Source organism: Saccostrea echinata, unplaced genomic scaffold (genome assembly GCF_033153115.1).
Source record: "Saccostrea echinata isolate AGI-Se365-2 ecotype Australia unplaced genomic scaffold, CSIRO_AGI_Sech_v1 ptg000007l, whole genome shotgun sequence".
In the NCBI taxonomy this organism is placed as follows: domain Eukaryota; kingdom Metazoa; phylum Mollusca; class Bivalvia; order Ostreida; family Ostreidae; genus Saccostrea; species Saccostrea echinata.
The window spans coordinates 1,992,534-2,011,025 of NW_026889756.1; the positions used below are offsets into that span (position 1 = coordinate 1,992,534).

At 32.3% G+C, this 18,492-nt stretch overlaps 2 protein-coding genes across 2 annotated transcripts in view; one reads left to right on the plus strand and one right to left on the minus strand.

Moving 5' to 3' along the window:
* The window catches only part of LOC133180720 (F-actin-monooxygenase MICAL3-like), a 42,652-nt gene that overhangs the window by 10,720 nt on the left and 13,440 nt on the right, over positions 1-18,492 (plus strand). Inside the window, exons 11-18 of the mRNA XM_061315191.1 lie at positions 3,844-3,921; positions 4,480-4,680; positions 6,338-6,530; positions 7,234-7,322; positions 7,487-7,568; positions 8,894-8,923; positions 10,217-10,421; positions 10,793-10,825. Coding sequence (XP_061171175.1) covers positions 3,844-3,921; positions 4,480-4,680; positions 6,338-6,530; positions 7,234-7,322; positions 7,487-7,568; positions 8,894-8,923; positions 10,217-10,421; positions 10,793-10,825 — 911 coding nt within the window. The remainder of the gene's footprint in view (positions 1-3,843; positions 3,922-4,479; positions 4,681-6,337; positions 6,531-7,233; positions 7,323-7,486; positions 7,569-8,893; positions 8,924-10,216; positions 10,422-10,792; positions 10,826-18,492) is intronic.
* On the minus strand, positions 613-2,346 carry LOC133180717 (uncharacterized). Its single transcript, XM_061315189.1, has one exon. It carries the CDS (start codon positions 2,338-2,340, stop codon positions 682-684), a length of 1,659 nt encoding a protein of 552 aa, XP_061171173.1. The 5' UTR covers positions 2,341-2,346; the 3' UTR covers positions 613-681.

The window sequence follows — 18,492 nt, forward strand, 5'->3', positions numbered from 1 at the left end:
AGGCCATTTTTAGCGGTCATTATTTATAATGACCGGGTCATTATACCCCACATGCAATGATTCCTAGGTCATTATTGCTGTAAACAGTACTTTTTGGAGTTATTATTGAGTTTAAAAGCCTTCTAACAAGCCAATCAAATTTGAGTATTCTTAATAGAGGTATAATAAATGCATTTATCACATGACTGTCGAATAAGAACTAATTTCAATAGAGAGTGGGTATACTGTGTTATTTCAATTTTATAAATCGACTTTGTTCGTTTTAAAAAAAGTAATCCTGTCATAAAAGACATTTTTAGGTGAACAGTGTTAATGTAATGCTACATTACTAAAATCTATACAGTATTTCATAATTTTGCTAATGATTATTTTTAATTATCAGCAGAAACCAAAAAAAAAAAAAAAAAAAAACATTGTATGTTTAACACACTTGATTTTCATTAGTTTTGATCTTTTACAATTTTTTGGATACATTTCTGAATATTGATACATGTAGTAACTCTGTTTTTTCTTAAAATCAACACAAATTCAAAACATTATATAAAGTACATGTACTCCTCATTAATTTTTTTTTTTTATTCTTTTTTTATTTTAATCCTGAATCAGACATCAATGACTTTATAACTCTCAGTACATAGCTAAATATCTAATTCACAATCATTTCCTGACATAATGGAATGTTTACATGTATTTGATTTTCTTCACTTTACCACAGTTCAACTCAGCCACAAAAAGGTTGTCTCTGGTGTCTACACATAAACCCCATGGATATGATAGATCACAGTTATCAATGTAACGGAGGAACTGTCCGTCCTGATCTAGGATGTGGATGCAGTTGTTTTTACAGTCTGATGTCAGGATCTGACTCTGGCTGTCTGTTGTGATGCTGAGTGGATCAAATTCTTCCTTGGTAGTAAAGGGATGACCATTGTATCTAAATCTGAGTTTTCCAGCCTGATTAACCACCACTACAGCATTAGCTCTATTGTCAGCCACACAGATATCCAGGTTCCTGTTCTCACTGATGTATTTAATGTTACCAGATGAATACAGAGGTTTACCTTCACTATCAAACTGAATGGTTTGTTTCTCTGTGGAACCAGAGTAACGGACAACTTTTGATTGTTCATCATCACTGTTCATGGTAACCAGGAGGTCACCAGAGGAGGTACTACAGACATACCTAGGTTTCCACCCCTGTAGTCTGATCACTTCCTGTATCTGTTTATTCTTCATTATGTTTACAGTTCTTGTATCAGGTTCAGTATAAACTAGATCTCCACTCCTTGTCACTGCTATGCCACGTGGTTTGTTTCCAGACTTGGTTTGGATTGACTTCAGTAGTTTGCCCTGGAGGTTGTAGAGTTTCATGATTTTGTCATCTCCTCGTGTCCAGATTTCTTCATCACTGAGACAGGTAACACTGTGTAGATATTTATGTTCCGTGTCTATGATGGTGATGAGCTTTGGTTCATCAAGCAGTGGTTTGACTGGAGGACAGGATACAGCTTCTAGTGTCTTTATTGTGTAGCCATGTTCTTCTGTTGTAATAGATAATGCTGACAGAGAACCGAACATTTGATGGAGCTGATCTGTGTTGATCTGATGAGGAGAGAAACTTGGTAATGAAACATTGATCTCTGGAGGTAAACGTTTAAACTTTGCATTTCTGGGTTTGTATACAGAGGCTAAGGAAATATCAGTGGATCCAAGAATTTTCTTCAGATCAGCAATACTTTGTTTCACTTCTGCAGTAATTTTTGTGATTTCATTTTCCTCTTTATTTAGGGCAGCCAGGTGTTCAGTTTTCATCTCATCAATTTCAGATTTTTGTTTGTTGACAATGATGTTAATTACTCTGTGCCAGTCTTCTCCTTGTTTGGTGACAGCTGTTGTCAGTTTCCTATAGTGTGTTTCTAAGTTGTCTTTTTTGCTTTTTATGCCTGATGCTATTTCTTCATATTTTGGGAAAATTCTAGTCTCAAGTTCTTTGAATTCTTTTTCCATGTCTTTTGTTTTGGAGCTGATTTTTTGTAAAACATCTGATAAATGATGTCCTTTATGTTTACCTGAGGAGATACAGGTAGAACAGACAGGAATGTCACATTGTTCACAGTAAAGTTCACAATTCTTGGAATGCGCTGGACATTTTGGGTAGTTAGGAGTTGATGTTCTTTCTTTATATGGTACAACTCTATGTTTCTTTGTTGAATCAGAAAGATGCTCCCCTACACAGCTCTTACAAAGATTTGTTTGACAAAGCTCGCAGTGACTTTGTACCACATGAATCTCACAAAGATTGCACCTTAGGATGTCCTGAGCACTATACCGGGGGTCCATTACTGTTATGTTGGGCACAGGCTCAGGTGACAGTCTGCAAGAAAGTGGAGAAATAAAAATAATGGTTAAATACCATTGATATTAAATGATTTGCTGATACAAACAGTTCTTGAAAAGATAGTATTTACAGCCAATATAAAGAAATTAGAAAATTTACTTATAAAGTAGTATCATGACCTTAATTTTGAATGACTTTGATATAATTATATTTATCCAGAAAATGTAAAGGTTCAGTCATGCCAATGACCTAATTTCAAGTCCTAATTTCCTTTTTTCAACCATTAAAGTTTCAGGCAAGCTCTCTATAAAAGTTGAAGTTCTTCATTAAAACAATAATTCATTTATTCACACAATTAGAAATACAAACAGTACTGATAACAATATAAAAACAGCTTTATGTATCATGTCTCACCTATAAATCTAACATGGCTCCATGAAGACAATATTACTTCCTAGTTCAGTTATCTATCTTAACCTGTTTTCTGGTCATGTGATTTAAATACCTGTACTTGTCTATATAAGACGTATATAATGATTGCATGCTGTTAAAATGTGGCACAGGTCAGATTTCAGTTGTGAAGTTGTGTGTGTAGAATTCAACTAATTTCTTATTTATAACCCCTAATTTTTTTTATTGAATGTACTGAAAATAAATTTTTGGGTGAAATTCCTGAAGGTAATAATGCATTATGAGAAAACTTTAAAATAATTGAATTGTTTCAGATGGGGAAGGAATAAACTGCTTGAACTATATTTTTTCAGTTGGTTATTTTCAATTGTTGCTGCATTAAAATATTATCAAACAGCCCAAGTGATACGTACCAGTACATACCATGAAATGTTGCAGATCAACTTAGTCAATTTCGGTTTTGATCATCTATCCGTTCTCTATCTTGAAACTGTAAAAAAGAAAAAAGGAAGAATTTCATATTCAGCAGAACAAGGGATTTTGTAAAATGCCAGGGATATCAATCTTATGAGCTTGACCTTGAACTTTGACCTGCTAGTTTGAAAAATCAGTCGTCTCAGACAGTATTCTTTGAAAAATAAATATGCCTTAGTACATATTTATCATAATACATTTTGCATATTGCAATTATATCTATCTCATGGTGCATGTTTAGGTTCTGCTGGCTTTAGAAACTTTATCAACAGGATATTTTAAGGGTCCAAAATTATACAAAGGAACTTATGCAATCGAGAATGAGATTTAAAATTCATCCCAAAGAACATTAACTAGATGAGCAAATATTTTGGTTCAGGGTGATCATTAGATGACAGGACCCTGTGAACTGAATGGGGACATAGTGAACACCTCCAAACATTAGTATCATGTTTAAAAGTCATAAACACAGTCATATTTTCAATCAAGAAAAAAATAAAGAATTCAAAGCAGATTATAAAGTACAATTTATTAGGATTTTATGAATGGAATTTGTATTATATTTGTTCAAGATTTGTTCATGTCCTGGCCGTATATTCATTGTTTCCATTTTCTTGTAGAATTCTAAAAGGGAGGAAGAGAAGAATGAACACAACACGTCACTGAGTCGCAAAAAGTACAGGGAGGAAATCAAACAAGTTAGTAAATCTCTCTCTCTCTCTTTGAGAATTGTGTAATAGTATCTAGTATTTTTTTTTGATGAATTGTAAAATAAAAAAAAAATACCAGTTAACATGGTTAACAGTATTAAGCATGTCATTCAGGGTTCGAAATTCACTATATACAACTCGCAAAACGCGAGTTAGAATTCCCCAATTGCGAGTTAAAAATTAGGTAACTCGCAAAAACTTGCGAGTTGATTTTTTTTGCATTGAAACTGTAGCAAAATTATATAATATGACAGAACACAATGCCTTTGATTTAAGTCAGTAATTTAAATAAAAGTCACACTGCAGTTGTATTTTGTGTATTGTACAGAAGTAAACTTTTTCCTTAAGTTACATGTATTTAATTTATATAAATTTAACTTTATATAAAAATTGCGAGTAGTCTTATAAAATTGCGAGTTCACTTTCTTGGTACTCGCAATTATTTGCGAGTTGAAATTTTAGGGAGTTTCTAACCCTGTCATTTGACATGTAGATTGTTTTTATTTTTTGTAATAAAAAACAACTTTAACTTCTGATTCTTTGAAGCACAATGGTGATGTCCAGCTCACCCGATACAGTAAATTACCAATGGAGGAGATTGCCAACAAACTTACAGTCGACAAAAAAGATGATATTAATGTCAAACTGAACAGTGACCTTCAGTCCAATGTCAAGGTCAGCCAGATGGCAGAGATTTTGGTGTCAAAGTTCAAACAAGGCTTGGAGCCACCAGTTAAACAAAAAGTGGTAAAAATTTTTGTTCAAAATTAATTTAGAAAGAATCTGGGGGGATAAGACGAGCCATGTGCCCATGCCCATTTTTCGGCTATGCAAGAACATTTATTGGAAAAAATTTCTCAATTGTTCGAATTTACTTGAGCATTTTAATGTTTACCGTAGTTTTCAAAATGATATTTATATTCTAAACAAGCTAAACAGTTGACTTTCATTTACTGTCACAAATGTCTAACATGGGTAAGGACTTCTATTAATTAATCTGCATATTGAGTGTTTACACTTATTGTGGAGATATTATAAAAATGTTAACATCGTATATAATGATAATGGTGATCTAGAAGCGCTTTTATTTAAAATAAATAAAACGGGAATAAAAGTATTCAAATATCTATTATAATTTTTATCCGGCATTTTAAATAATTTACTGTAAATAAGTTCATTATTACATATATATATTTTATTTTCAGTGAAAAATATGTTATTCCTATAGACATTTTTTATAAAGTAAAACAAAATTAAAACTAAAAAATTCAAATAAAAAAAAAAAAAAAAAAAAAAAAATCAGAGCATGACTCGAACACTTTCCTCAGTAAAAGTCCCTTTAAAGAGCTCATCGCTAACCACTAGACCACGGAGTCACACTAACATTTCCATTTAAATAGCATACAGTTCTCTATATTTAGCAAGCGTTTTTGGACTTAGAATTTTTTAAGACCACGGTGAACATTTAAGTAAGTTAACTTAATTTTTTATGTAGAGTGGGTCTTCATACCAAATTTTTGCAAGTGTAAAAAGCAACATCTTTCCATTGCCTTTCATTAATCGTTCTCAAAAAAATGGTACGATGACCCACTCTATTTAAAAAATGTAGTTATATCATCCAATTTATGTCAGTTTCTGTGAAAATTGAGCGTGATGCCATTTTGTTGTGTTAATCAGAATCATTTTCGCTGTTACAGTATTCAGGTTTTGTCAAATTTATATGCAAATGGTAATAAGCATTACATTAATTCAACAAAAAGTGAAATTTTTGTAAAATGAATTTATTGATTTTTTATCGATCGTTATGTAGGCATATGGCTCGGCTTATCCCCCCAGTTTCTTTTGTGTTTGAAATGAAAATCTGTATTGTGAATGATGTTTTACAGTTAAAAGATACATTAATTTAAAAGTTAAAAGATCAATTAATTTACAATGTACCAGTACGTTGACTAGAGAATCTACTAATGTCTTGTTTAATAGGAGTGAATTTTCATATGGGAACTTAAACGTATTTTTATCCTGCAGCCACCTCTTGCATTGACTAAATAAACTAAAGCTATATTAGGTCAATACCCTAATAAGGCTATGTGCATTTCAACGTCATAAAAAGCATTGTGAAGTCCTCTATATTGCATTGTTTACGCCATAGTGTCATAGTCTCTTAATGCAGAGATGTGACTTAATTTGTTGAAAATACCTTGTTTTGGAGGTCAAGTGTAAGTAAATTTATACTGCAGGATAAACAAAGTACATGATAACTGTCTTGAAATTTAAGCAATATCTGGGCTTGGGTCAAAAATGTATGGTGTTGGCAAGCCTCGTCCATCAAATTTTCTTACCCTCGCCCAAATATTTCAAGGTACTAACCATGTATTTTATATATAATACTCACTGTGTCCCCTAGAAAACGACTGGTGTTCTGTTGGCCGCCCAGCCAGAGAGTGAGATCTGCTATTTCTGTAAGAAACGTGTGTATATCATGGAGAGAATGTGTGCTGAGGGCATCTTCTTCCACCGTGGGTGTCTCAAATGTGATTTCTGTGAGTGTGGACTGAGAGTAAACAACTACAGCTGTGATAGACTGACAGGGAGTGAAGGTAAATTCTTTACAAGACCAGGGTGACTTAAGGTCCACAACGTCTGTCTTGGATCATTGTGACTTAAGGGCCTCAATATCAGTCCCTCTTATTGATCCTTTTGACTTCCTCCTACTTAACTTTGAAAGATTCCCCAAGGGTTAAGATTAAAAAAAAATCTATTGATGTTAAGGTTAAAGCCATTAAAACTGTTGAAGGCTAGCAGTCAAAGCACTTTGTTGTGCTTTCTTTTAATTCACTGGTTTTTTTTTTTTTTTACATACCTCAAATTCAAAACTTGATTTAAGTAGTGATTAAAAGTAGTGATGTTTGTCTGTTTGTTTGTATGTTGTTTAACGTCCCTCTCGAGAATTTTTCACTCATATGGAGACGCCACCACTTGCCGGTGGAGAGCTGCAAATTTTGTCCTATACTCGGCACTTACAGCCATTGAGCAGTGAGGGATCTTTTTCGTCCCTGCACCTACTGCCACATTGGACCTCGGTTTATATGGTCTCATCCGAAGGACCGGTCTCCACATCCCACAGTGGGATTCGAACCCGCAGTGTAAGGATCAACTCCTTACTTCGCGACTCTAGAGCAGACGCTCTTACCACTGCGCCACGCGGGTGACAAAAGTAGTGATGAAGTAGTCTTGTAATTTCCTTAGTTCTGCATCAGTTTTGTGTGTATTTACACGTACATTCTACATTTACTTCTACAGTGAAGTTTTACTGTTTCCGTCACTCTAAGCCTGAGATGAGATTAGGTCGTGCCAAGAGAAAGCGGGCATTCGAAGAAGATACTTCAAAAGTAAGTGTGCTGATGACTGGAAAAGACATTTCCACACGATTACTTTGTATTCCTTTTTTATAAAAGTGACTTTTTTTGTATTTAGTAAATTTGCAGTTTAAAAGGGCATTTCTCTTTTAATTTCTTATTTTATGAAAAATTTTTATTTGATTTGTTTTTTCAAGGAGAACATACCAAAAATTGTGGAGGATATTGTTAAAACACCCAGAAAGGAAACATTGACTGACTCCCCTAAAAAAATACCAGGTATGGTGGTGGGTAGAGTTATCTCCCTTTATGTTGGGAAGAGTTATCTTCCCTGTCATAATTTAGATAATATAGGGAATACATATACTTGTACAAGGAATAAAATTGTACATTTTCTTAATGTTAACACAATATATTGAAATGCAAACAGTAACTGATATAATTTTGAAATTATTTTGAGATTTTCAATAAATAAATGAAATAGTAATAAACTGTATCCTCTAAACACTCTTCATGTCATGTGAAAGAAAGCAGCATATTACAAATCAAGTACAGCCATAATTCAGTAAGCTTAATTATTGCAAATCAAGTACACCCATATTTATATAACCCATTCATTAAGGTCAGGTACACACATATATAATACCATTCATTGCAAATCAAGCACACTCATATTAAAGTAATACCATTTTTACAAAGTTTGGAATATTTAATATGAATGACTGTATGTACAGGGTGCATGTGTATTGAAATACTTATGAATTAATTGTATACTAAGTTAAGTTACAGGAAATGTAATATATATATTACTTTACATATTAATTGTTTGCAGATGTTTGCTACAATAACTGTAATACATATTACCTCGTTTTTCTGTATGATTGGATTAATACCTGAATAATCTTCACATACTTAGGGTTTAGATAATCTCATCATCAACATTACAGTTTACATTGTGTTATCAAGTTAGCCGTTTCTGATGAAAGTTGATTTATAAATTGACTAAAAGTTTTCAAATACAAACACTCAAAAATATTAAATTTTCATTCAAACCCCCCCCCCCCCCCCCCCAACGAAAACAAAAAAAAAACATGGACTTATCAGATATGATTTTACATATCTTAGCCTCCTGCCACAAATATGTTTAAATTTTAATTAGCTGTTTCTGTCTTTTTACAATTTAGTTTAATTTTTAATTACTATTAGACTGTATGTACATTGATTTGCAACAAAGTATCCTCCTGTTTGATAAACATTGTGTTTTAGACCTGTTAATATACATTGACAGTCCTTAATGTAGCATATGGTAGCCAATTATGATTGAGATGTACATGTGTTAAATACACGAAATTCATTTTTTCATTTCAAAACATGAGTTAAATGCCACTCAGATAGTTTTCTTTGTATATAAAAAAAAATTAAACCCCAAAATTTAAAAAAAAAAGTCATTAAAGTTGTCTTCAATAAATTAAAAAAAAAATTTAGATCCCCCTTTCTTTAATATCAGTTATAAACCCTTTTCATTTTGTGGTAAAGCTAGCATGTAAAATTTTGTCAAAACAATTTAAATTTAAATGTTTTTTTTTCTGACTACACATTTTCAGTCATTAAAAAAGGAAGGAAAGATACAAAAAGTAAGTAATATGTTCACCTGCAATGTCTCAGTGCTCACATGGAATGCTTTATGTCTCAACCTTTGTAAGAATCAGGCTGATTGGTTAATGTTTTTCTTTATGTCTCAACTTTTGTAAGGCTCTGTCTGATTGGTCCCTTTTTCCTTTGTAGACCAATTATATAATTGACATTATAGTGTTTTAGAGTATAATTATGTAGTAAGGTCAGGGATATTTTTTTTCATTATTTGTAATAAGAAATTCAGATAATGTCATTAAAGACCGATATTTATACACAACCTTTATATGTAGAATAGTGATCATGTAATTTTTTTAAGTGTAGCTTTTAACTTAATATCTTTGCTACACAAATGTGACATACATGTATATTTTTCATTATCACTGCAGCACTAACATTAAAACACATCTGTGTATCATATTTATGTGACAAACAGTACAAATGCTTCACAGAGTGCTTGTCGTTTACAAGTAACTGATACAAAAAGTACACCTATGCTTCTACATTAAAATGTTACACTATAAACTGTCAAGGGGTGGGGTGGGGGTGGGGTGGGAGGTTATTGATTGTTGAATATTGTCAAGCACATCTTTTGTTGCATGGTTGCATGGATAATTCTAAACCTTTTTTTTTTATTGATATGTGAATTTTTTTATTGCCATGTAGTTTATTATATGGTTGTTCAGATGAGTTCTGTGATGAATCTAGTGATCAAGGTGTATGGGTCTTTAAGGTGTTTGGGTCGATAAGTGATTGGAGCAGAATGAAGGTTATATATAATTACATGTACCTGAGGTCAATATTTGAAGGAACTATGAAGAACAATTTTCATGTGGCAAAGAAAAAATAAAATAACTATGTTGTGTGTATTTTAATTACAGTGATTATTATATTTGTTAAATTGACCTAAGAATAGCAGATAAAAAGTAAGACTTCCATTTATTTATTTTAAATATGTGTATTTCTTTTGTACATAAATTGTATTTATATTTACATCCATCATAAGATTTAAGAATGGAGATAAACTTCAGAAAAATTATGATAGTTATAGAGTGGCTTCAGTCAGTAAACTGAATAAACGGGAAAAACCTAATATTATAACAAAGAGGTAAAAAACAGCTCTACCCTAATATTTTCACATAGAAATGTAATTTTATTAGCATTCTTTTTTTTTTTTTAATCTTTTCTGTTGAGTAAATCCAATTTAAATACATCTATGTATAAAATTGAATGTTTCACAATTGTTCACTTAATTACATACTATCAGAATGTTAACATTTTTGTCCCTTTTACAGCCCCTCTCACCCCTCCTCTGGCCCCTGAGACAGATTACATCAAAGCTAAGAAAACTCCAGAGAGAATCGAGTTTGAAAACAGCATCGACGGACTTCCGGAGGAATCAGAAGAGGAATTAACAGAACACAATCTACGAGCCTCGATGTCACGTGATGCCATGTTGGAAGAATTTAGTGATGAAGACCTATCAGACTCTGACCTTGAGTATGTATATTTATATCTGACCTTGACCTCGCATCTCTTATTGTGTTCAAGGAAAATTAGTTTATCTGATACTTTATTTATGAAGTTCTGATTTTTGTTCTCATGTAAGTTTTTTTTCTCTTTTTTGCTTTATGATATGTTAGCTTTTACATGTAAAGTAAATTCTTTAGGATAATATAATAGCTAGATTCCTAAAGATAAAGCCACATCAAATATGATTTTTCTTTTTTTATCTGCCCTCTAAATCTTATGGAACAATTGTATTGCTTAATCTTTGTTTCCTTACAATTTTGTAGCATTTTTTAAAAAAAGTTAAATACTCTTCGTTTTCTGAAACGTTATGATAAAACATTTTGTTGCTATGACAACAGTGACCTGGAGCTAGCAGCTATTCTACAGGGATGGTACGATGATTGAATATTGCCTGACATAGTATTAGAAATCCCTTTTATTTTTGTTTAGTGTGATATTTTCAGAAAATCTCCATTTTGTTTAATTAAAAGAGAATGCTCTTTATCCATGGATTTGGAGAGTTTTTTGCCAGTTGAATGTGTAGTAATTTTAAGTATTGTTTACAAAAGTCTTTGCCACTAATATTCTCATTAAAAATTGCTGCTGAGAAAATATGAATGGCTGTAAGAAAGTTTTGAGGAGTAATCCATACACAGGTCGAGGAAACTATACTTTCTGACGTCAGAATAAATTTACATGCTAAATGAGGCTCCAACGTGACTTACAAACTGACCAATCAGCTAAATGAGTTGAATTGCATTATGGGTTACTAAAAAGTTCATGCTTTGAAAAAGCCCAACATTTTCTACTTGCTCTCGTGATTTTTTTCTTAATGCATTTCACTTATTAAATACAGTAATATGTACATCTTTATCTACTATTTCCATGCTCACATTTACGAACAACTGTTTTATAACCATAGAATTCTAGTTCTTCATCCTATTGTGCAAGATGACTGTTGGACAATTCGCAGCTAGGTTAAGGACTCCCATATATACATCAGCCTATGCAGAGGTTCGGGAAAGCTATTATGACGTCACGTTAAAACAATACAAATGAATCTCGATGAATAAATACTATATGTTCTTTTTAATACACACTTAATACTTCTTTTTCTCATAAATATTATAAAGATAAATGGATGTGCAACTTATCTTGCCATAATAGCACATAGCATAATTATGTAGAATGAATGCCAGCTTGATCTCGCTGTACTGACTGAGATGACGTCATTTTGTAGTTTGACACGCAGTTTCACTGTACTTGAGGCGTGGATCAAGCTTTTATTGTAGCTTGTAAAAACAAAAATAACTAGTGCTAATTGTAACGAGAACCGTTACAGATGTTCCCCAAACGGCTCCTCAATCCCTTATGATGACCCATTCTCTACAAGCTTCAATAAATTAGACAATACTTTAAATTTGTAATATAGATGGACACTTTATTTTTAAGGGTATTTCATTTGAAAACTACTCAGATATAGCCATATGGGTATTAGCCAATCAAATTTCAGCGCATGTGCTTGCACTTGTTTTCTACATTTATCACATTAATTTTCTTATAGTGTCTCACAATGTATACATTTGTGTTAAATATCAAAGAATTTCATTGAAAAATAAGAGAGATGTAACCCTTTAAGTATTAGCCAATCAGAATTCAGCATACCCGCATGCATGGCCTTGCATTCAATTTTGATAGTATCATAATGTAGGAGCCCTGTGTGCCTCTCCATGTCGCAAATTTCATCCTGTTTCATTGAAAACAAAGGGAGTTATAGACATTTAAACTTTCAGCCAATCAGATTGCAGCACACCTGCATCCGCGTGTTTTCAAGAAATTTCCTATGTAACATGTTGTAGCACCTTATAATATATGCTTATATTCTAAATTTCAAAATATTTTGTCAAAAAACAAGGAAATTATTGAGATTTTTGTATCAGCCAATCAGAGAAGAGCGCACATGCATGCGCGTGAGTTCACGCTAATTTGACCATGTCATCTTGTCTAGACTACTAATGTATCTTTATATTTTGAGTTTCAAAGCAATTCATCAAGAAATATAAAAGTTATGGCTTCATTAAGCATATCAGTCATTTCACTCACTGCACGCGCGCGCACGTGCATGCATGTGCACGCAAAATGACATTCGTTCCGAACACCTACACAACATGCCTATTAACCCTAAAAAGGTTTCATGTCAATCGGATGAGTGGTTATATGAGAACACTCCCGGACAAAAAAGTACCGGAGAAGAAAGTAGAAAAAAAGAATAATAATAATAATAATAATAATAAGAAACAGAGTAAAAACAATATGTTCCCAAACTTCGTTTGGGGAACATAAATATATTGTGTATCATAAAAAATAAAAACATGTATATAGCCATATAAGGTAGATTCCTCGACCTGATACAATGAAATTAAAGATTACATTTTGGAATATTTTTAAGGAAATGTTGCATGCAGTTCGATTGCTGGATTATGATGAAGTTATTAACTCAGTTTAATCTCTAGTTAATGATGCATGACATGTGCTGATTGGGAAATTTAACATCAAAGATGATTTACAAATAAAAAGAAAGGAATGTTTAAGTTTAGGTCAATGATACATTACAAAAAGATATACTTTGTTTGGTTTGAATCAGGGAGACAGAATCCATACTTGTACTTGGAGATTTTTATCTTGTGGTAATAAATTTATATTGCTTAAAGAACTTAGCTTCAGTATAACTAAACTGACTGTGCATGATGAGAATGGATTTTTAGTATTCCAACTCTGTTCTTTAAAGGTAGATAAGAATTCAGTCATCCAAAAAAAATTATCAATAAGGTTTTAGCTCACCTGAACTGCAGGCTCAAGTGAGCTTTTGTGATCAAAATTTGTTTGTTGTCTGTCGTTGTCATTTGCATTGTCATTGTAAACTTGATATAATTGCAACTTCTTCTTCAGAACCACTGGGTCAATTTCAGCCAAACTTGGCACAGAGTATTCTTGAATAAAGGGGATTAAAGTTTATTCAAATTAATTGCCATGCCCTTTTATGAAGGGAGATAATTAAGAAATAGTAAAAATTGGGTGGTGTTATTTAGAAATCTTCTCAAAAACCATTTTGACATAAAAGATGTAACTCATGATGTAGTGCCACAGTTTTACTTTAAAAAGTTTTACATTGGAATACAAACGAAAAATCTTTAAAAATTTTCTTTTTTAGAACAGCAAAGCCATGATAAATCATATTTCTATGGAAGTGTTTGCAGGAAGTGTAGATTGAAGTTTGTTCAATGCAAGACCCTCTAGGGTCAAACGTTTGCATGGATACATGGTGTATATATAAGAAAAAGTCTTCTCTAGAGCAGCAAAGCCATGTTTAATCATATTTATTTTGAAGCACTTAATATAGTATAGATTCAGTTTTGTGCAAATCATGTGCCCCAGGGGTAAGAGAGCCACAATGGGCAATCAAAGTTTAACATTGGAGTACAAATGGAAGATATAGGAAAAATCTTTAAAAATCTTCTTTTCAAAAACAGTAAAGCCATGATCAGTTATATTTACAGTGAAGCATCATCAGATAGCGTAGATTCAAGTTTGTTCAGATAATGACCCCATGGGGTAGGGTGGGGCTACAAATGATGATAAAAGTTCTACATAGGAATATAAAAGAAAAAAGAATCTGCTAGCTAATAAAGAACGAGAAGGGCAAAAGTTACTCGGGCGAGTGTTGTGATCCATGGGCCTCTTGTTATATAAAGTATGACATGATATAAGGGACAGAATCCAAACATTCAATCACTACTGTATGCAGTATTAGTCTTTGTTATGTTAATTTTACACCTAATATGAATTCTCAAGCAACTCTAAAAAATTAAATAAAAATTAATAAGAAAATATCAAAAAATAATTTTTAGCTCTTCTGAGCCAAAGGCTCAAAGAGCTAATGCTATGGCCATTTGTGCGGTGTGCGGTGTGCGTAAACTTTTTAGAATATGGGCGATAACTCAAGAACCCCTTGGCCAATTATTGTCAAATTTGTCACAGGGTATCCTTGGCCCAAGGGCTCCCTTTTATACTAAAACTGGGGTTGTGACCCTTTAACAAGGGGAGATAATTAGGAAAATAGAAACAAAAGTACTGGTTGCTAAAAAATCTTCTTCTCAAGAACCACTGGGCAGATTATCACCAAACTTACACAAAAGGATGAGGATATGTTGTAGATTAAAATTTGCACGGGGATTTACCCTGGGGCAAAGGGCGTGGTCTCAAGGTCACTTCAAAGTTGACCAAAAATTACATTTTATTAAAATGTTGATATTTTGCTTACTATAAGGACTAGGATCATCAAATCTTGTCAGTTGGTGCATCTAAGGACCTCATATCATGTTGACTCAAAAGTAGGTCATGGTGACCTACTTTTTAAATTTTGCGGCCATTCTTTTTCAAAATGATTTAGAGGCTTATTTTGAACAATTTAAGGCCTATGATCATCAAACTTTGTCAGTTGATGCATCTTGGGTCCTCAAAGTACGTCAACTAAAAAGTAGGTCACCTTGACCTACTTTTTGAATTTAATGGCTAATCTTTTTTAAAACAATTAAGGTCATTAATTCGAATACGGGGAGGCTTAGAATCATTAAATCTTGTAAGATGATGCATCTTGGGGCCAAAAAACATAATTATTAAAAAGTAGGTCACAGTGACCTACTTTTTGAACTTTGCAGGCATTAGATTTCAAAGCATTTTAGAGGCATAATTTGGACATTTTAAGTCCTATGATCATAAAACTTTGTAAGTTGATGCATCTTGGGTCCTCAAAAAAGGTCAACTGAAAAGTAGGTCACCGTGACCTACTTTTCAATTTATATGACTATAATTAAATATTTCAGGTACTAATTGGCTTAGAATCAACAAACTTTGTCAGTTGATGCATCTTGGGTCTTCAGGGAAGGTCGACTAAAAAGTAGGTCACAGTGACCTACTTTTGAAAATTTATGGCGTTAATTAAATATTTCGGGTACTAATTGGCTTAGAATCATCAAACTTTGTCAGTTGATGCATCTTGGGTCTTCAGAGTAGATTGACTAAAAAGTAGGTCACCATGACCTACTTTTGAAAATTTATGGCTTTAATTAAATATTTCGGGTACTTATTGGCTTAGAATCATCAAACTTTGTCAGTTGATGCATCATGGGTCTTCGGAGTAGGTCGACTAAAAAGTTGGTCACCGTGACCTACTTTCGGAAAATTTATGGCTTTAATAAAATATTTCGGGTACTAATTGGCTTAGAATCATAAAACGTTGTCAGTTTGTGCGTCATGGGTCCTCGGAGTACAACAACTGAAAAGTAGGTCACGGTGACCTACTTTTGAAAATTTATGGCTTTAATCAAATATTTCGGGTACTAATTGGCTTAGAATCATTAAACTTTGTCAGTTGATGCATCTTGGGTCCTCGGAGTACAACAACTGAAAAGTAGGTCATGGTGACCTACTTTTGAAATTTTATGGCTGTATTTAATATTTTCAGGAATTATTTGGCTTAGAATCGTCAAAATTTGTCAGTTGATGCATCTTTGGTCCTCGGAGTAGGTTGACTGAAAAGTAGGTCACTGTGACCTACTTTTGAAAATTTATGGCTGTAATTAAATATTTTGGGTACTTATTGGCTAGAATCATCAAACTTTGTCAGTCGATATATCTTTGGTCCTCGGAGTACAGCAACTGAAAAGTAGGTCACGGTGACCTACTTTTGAAAATTTATGGCTTTAATTAAATATTACAGGTACTAATTGGCTTAGAATCATCAAACTTTGTCAGTTGATGCATCTTGGGTCCTTGGAGTAAAACAATTGAAAAGTAGGTCACTTTGACCTACTTATAAAATTTTATGATTATAATTTTAAAAAATATTTTAGGTATTAATTGGCTTAGAATCATCAAACTTAGTTGATGGGTCCTCAGAGAATGACAAGTGATAAGTAGGTCACCATGAGCAACTCTCAGGTACTAATTGGCTTAGAATCATCTTGGGTTCTCAGAGTGTGAATTGGAATTTCAAGGGTTTATGTAAATATACAGGATACTTCGAGGCTTCAAATAGAAGTGATAGGTTGTACAGTTAATCAGAAGAGCGATTCAAGGCCCATGGGCCTCTTGTTATAAATTAGTGTCATATGTGTTCATAAAATACTAGTATGTAATTTGTGTTTGCATGAACAATAACAAACCCATGGATTTGAAAAAGAAGAAAAAGGGGGATAATAAAAAAGGGGGAATAACACAGCCATACATTCAAACTCCTTGACAGTAAAAATATACTAAATCATATAAAAAATGTCATAAAGTGCATAAAAATCAGGTTATAATGATTTATTGATTCTGAGAAGTGAATCTCATTGTGTCAGATTTCAGTGAAAATTTAAATTACTCTGTGGTACAAACTGTTAAATACATGATTATAAAAGTCTTTCTCACCCAAACATCAGACTGAGTTCATTCATTTTGGCTTCTCAGAACCAGAGGCTTGTAAACTGGCCCTGTCAGTATTTATATCATTGAAAAAGGCTTGTAAACTGGCCCTGTCAGTATTTATACCATTGAAAAAGGCTGTAAACTGGCCCTGTCAGTATTTATACCATTGAAAAAGGCTTGTAAACTGGCCCTGTCAGTATTTATACCATTGAAAAAGGCTTGTAAACTGGCCCTATCAGTATTTATGTCATTGAAAAAGGCTTGTAAACTGGCCCTATCAGTTTCTATACCAATGACAATCTTGACTTGTATGATGTAATCTGCATTTTCTTCCCTCACAGCGATGTATTTCTCCTTAGGTATGATATTGACATTAGCTGTCTTGTAGTGTTATTCTGTGTGTATACTCAGACCATCTATATCACTGTATGATTTCTCTGATCTCTGGAAGGGAATCTATTATCATCACATAAAATATACACACATTCTTAGTGCTAAATATATTTCATTTCATGTACATCATACTTGTTTCTAGAAAAGCAAGTGAATGATTATTTTGTATCACCTAATATCAATAAAATATTTTTTTAAAATTTAATATTTAAGGTTTTCTTGATTAAAAAATTTCCTTTAAAAAAATTCTTTTTGTTATTTAACCACATGTTTTTCATTTTTTTTAAAGATTATTTCTTTCCAAGTAAACTATTCACTAAAATTTAATATTTCCATGTAAACTATTCACTAAAATGTAATATTTCCATAAATTTCAAATTTTGTTAAGAAATAAATAATTTCACTTTACCTTTTTATGGAGATTGTATCATGTTTTATAACGCCTATATTTTTTCTTGTTGATGATTAAAAAGTAACAGAAAGAAATATTCTTAATTCATTCACTCAACCCTAAAACGTAAATAAAAAAATGTGTTGTCAATATATATCATGTCTTTACTTAAATATACAAGTTTTTTTTTATAATTACAGCATATCATTTAATTAATGAATAGATATTTACATGTAACTATATGATGTTAAATATTATAAAAGTAGTAACATGTAACTGAATATTGCTTTATTACTAAAAAAAACTCAGTATTGACTACCAGTATGTTTATTGTATTTATACATACATCATGACAATCAATCACTCCTTTAAATGCCAGTATATGTAAAATGCCAGTATATGTAAAATAAAATCCACTCTTTTGGAACTATTTTAAAAGGAAGAATCTAGAAATATAAATATAAATACATGTATTAATTATATGATACAAACTCAGCTTGCCAGCACGCGTGGTAAATGGAATGACTAAATCCATCATATCCAGTATGTGTTTTGATAAGAATAATTGCTAATATATTTGTGGCCAGCTATGAAAGTAAATCTTAAAACAAGCAAACCTGTAAATGTTTATCTTCATGCATTTAATTATTCTTTTTTGCTTTCTGTAAAAATGTTAAAATGGTCTGCTTTTAAATTCTCCTTTTTTGCAAAGTATCCCAATTTTCTCTTTTTTAATTCTTAATTTGTAGCATTATTATCAAGTCAATAAAATGTTAGCTTAATTAAAAGGATTAATTTTGTTGTCAT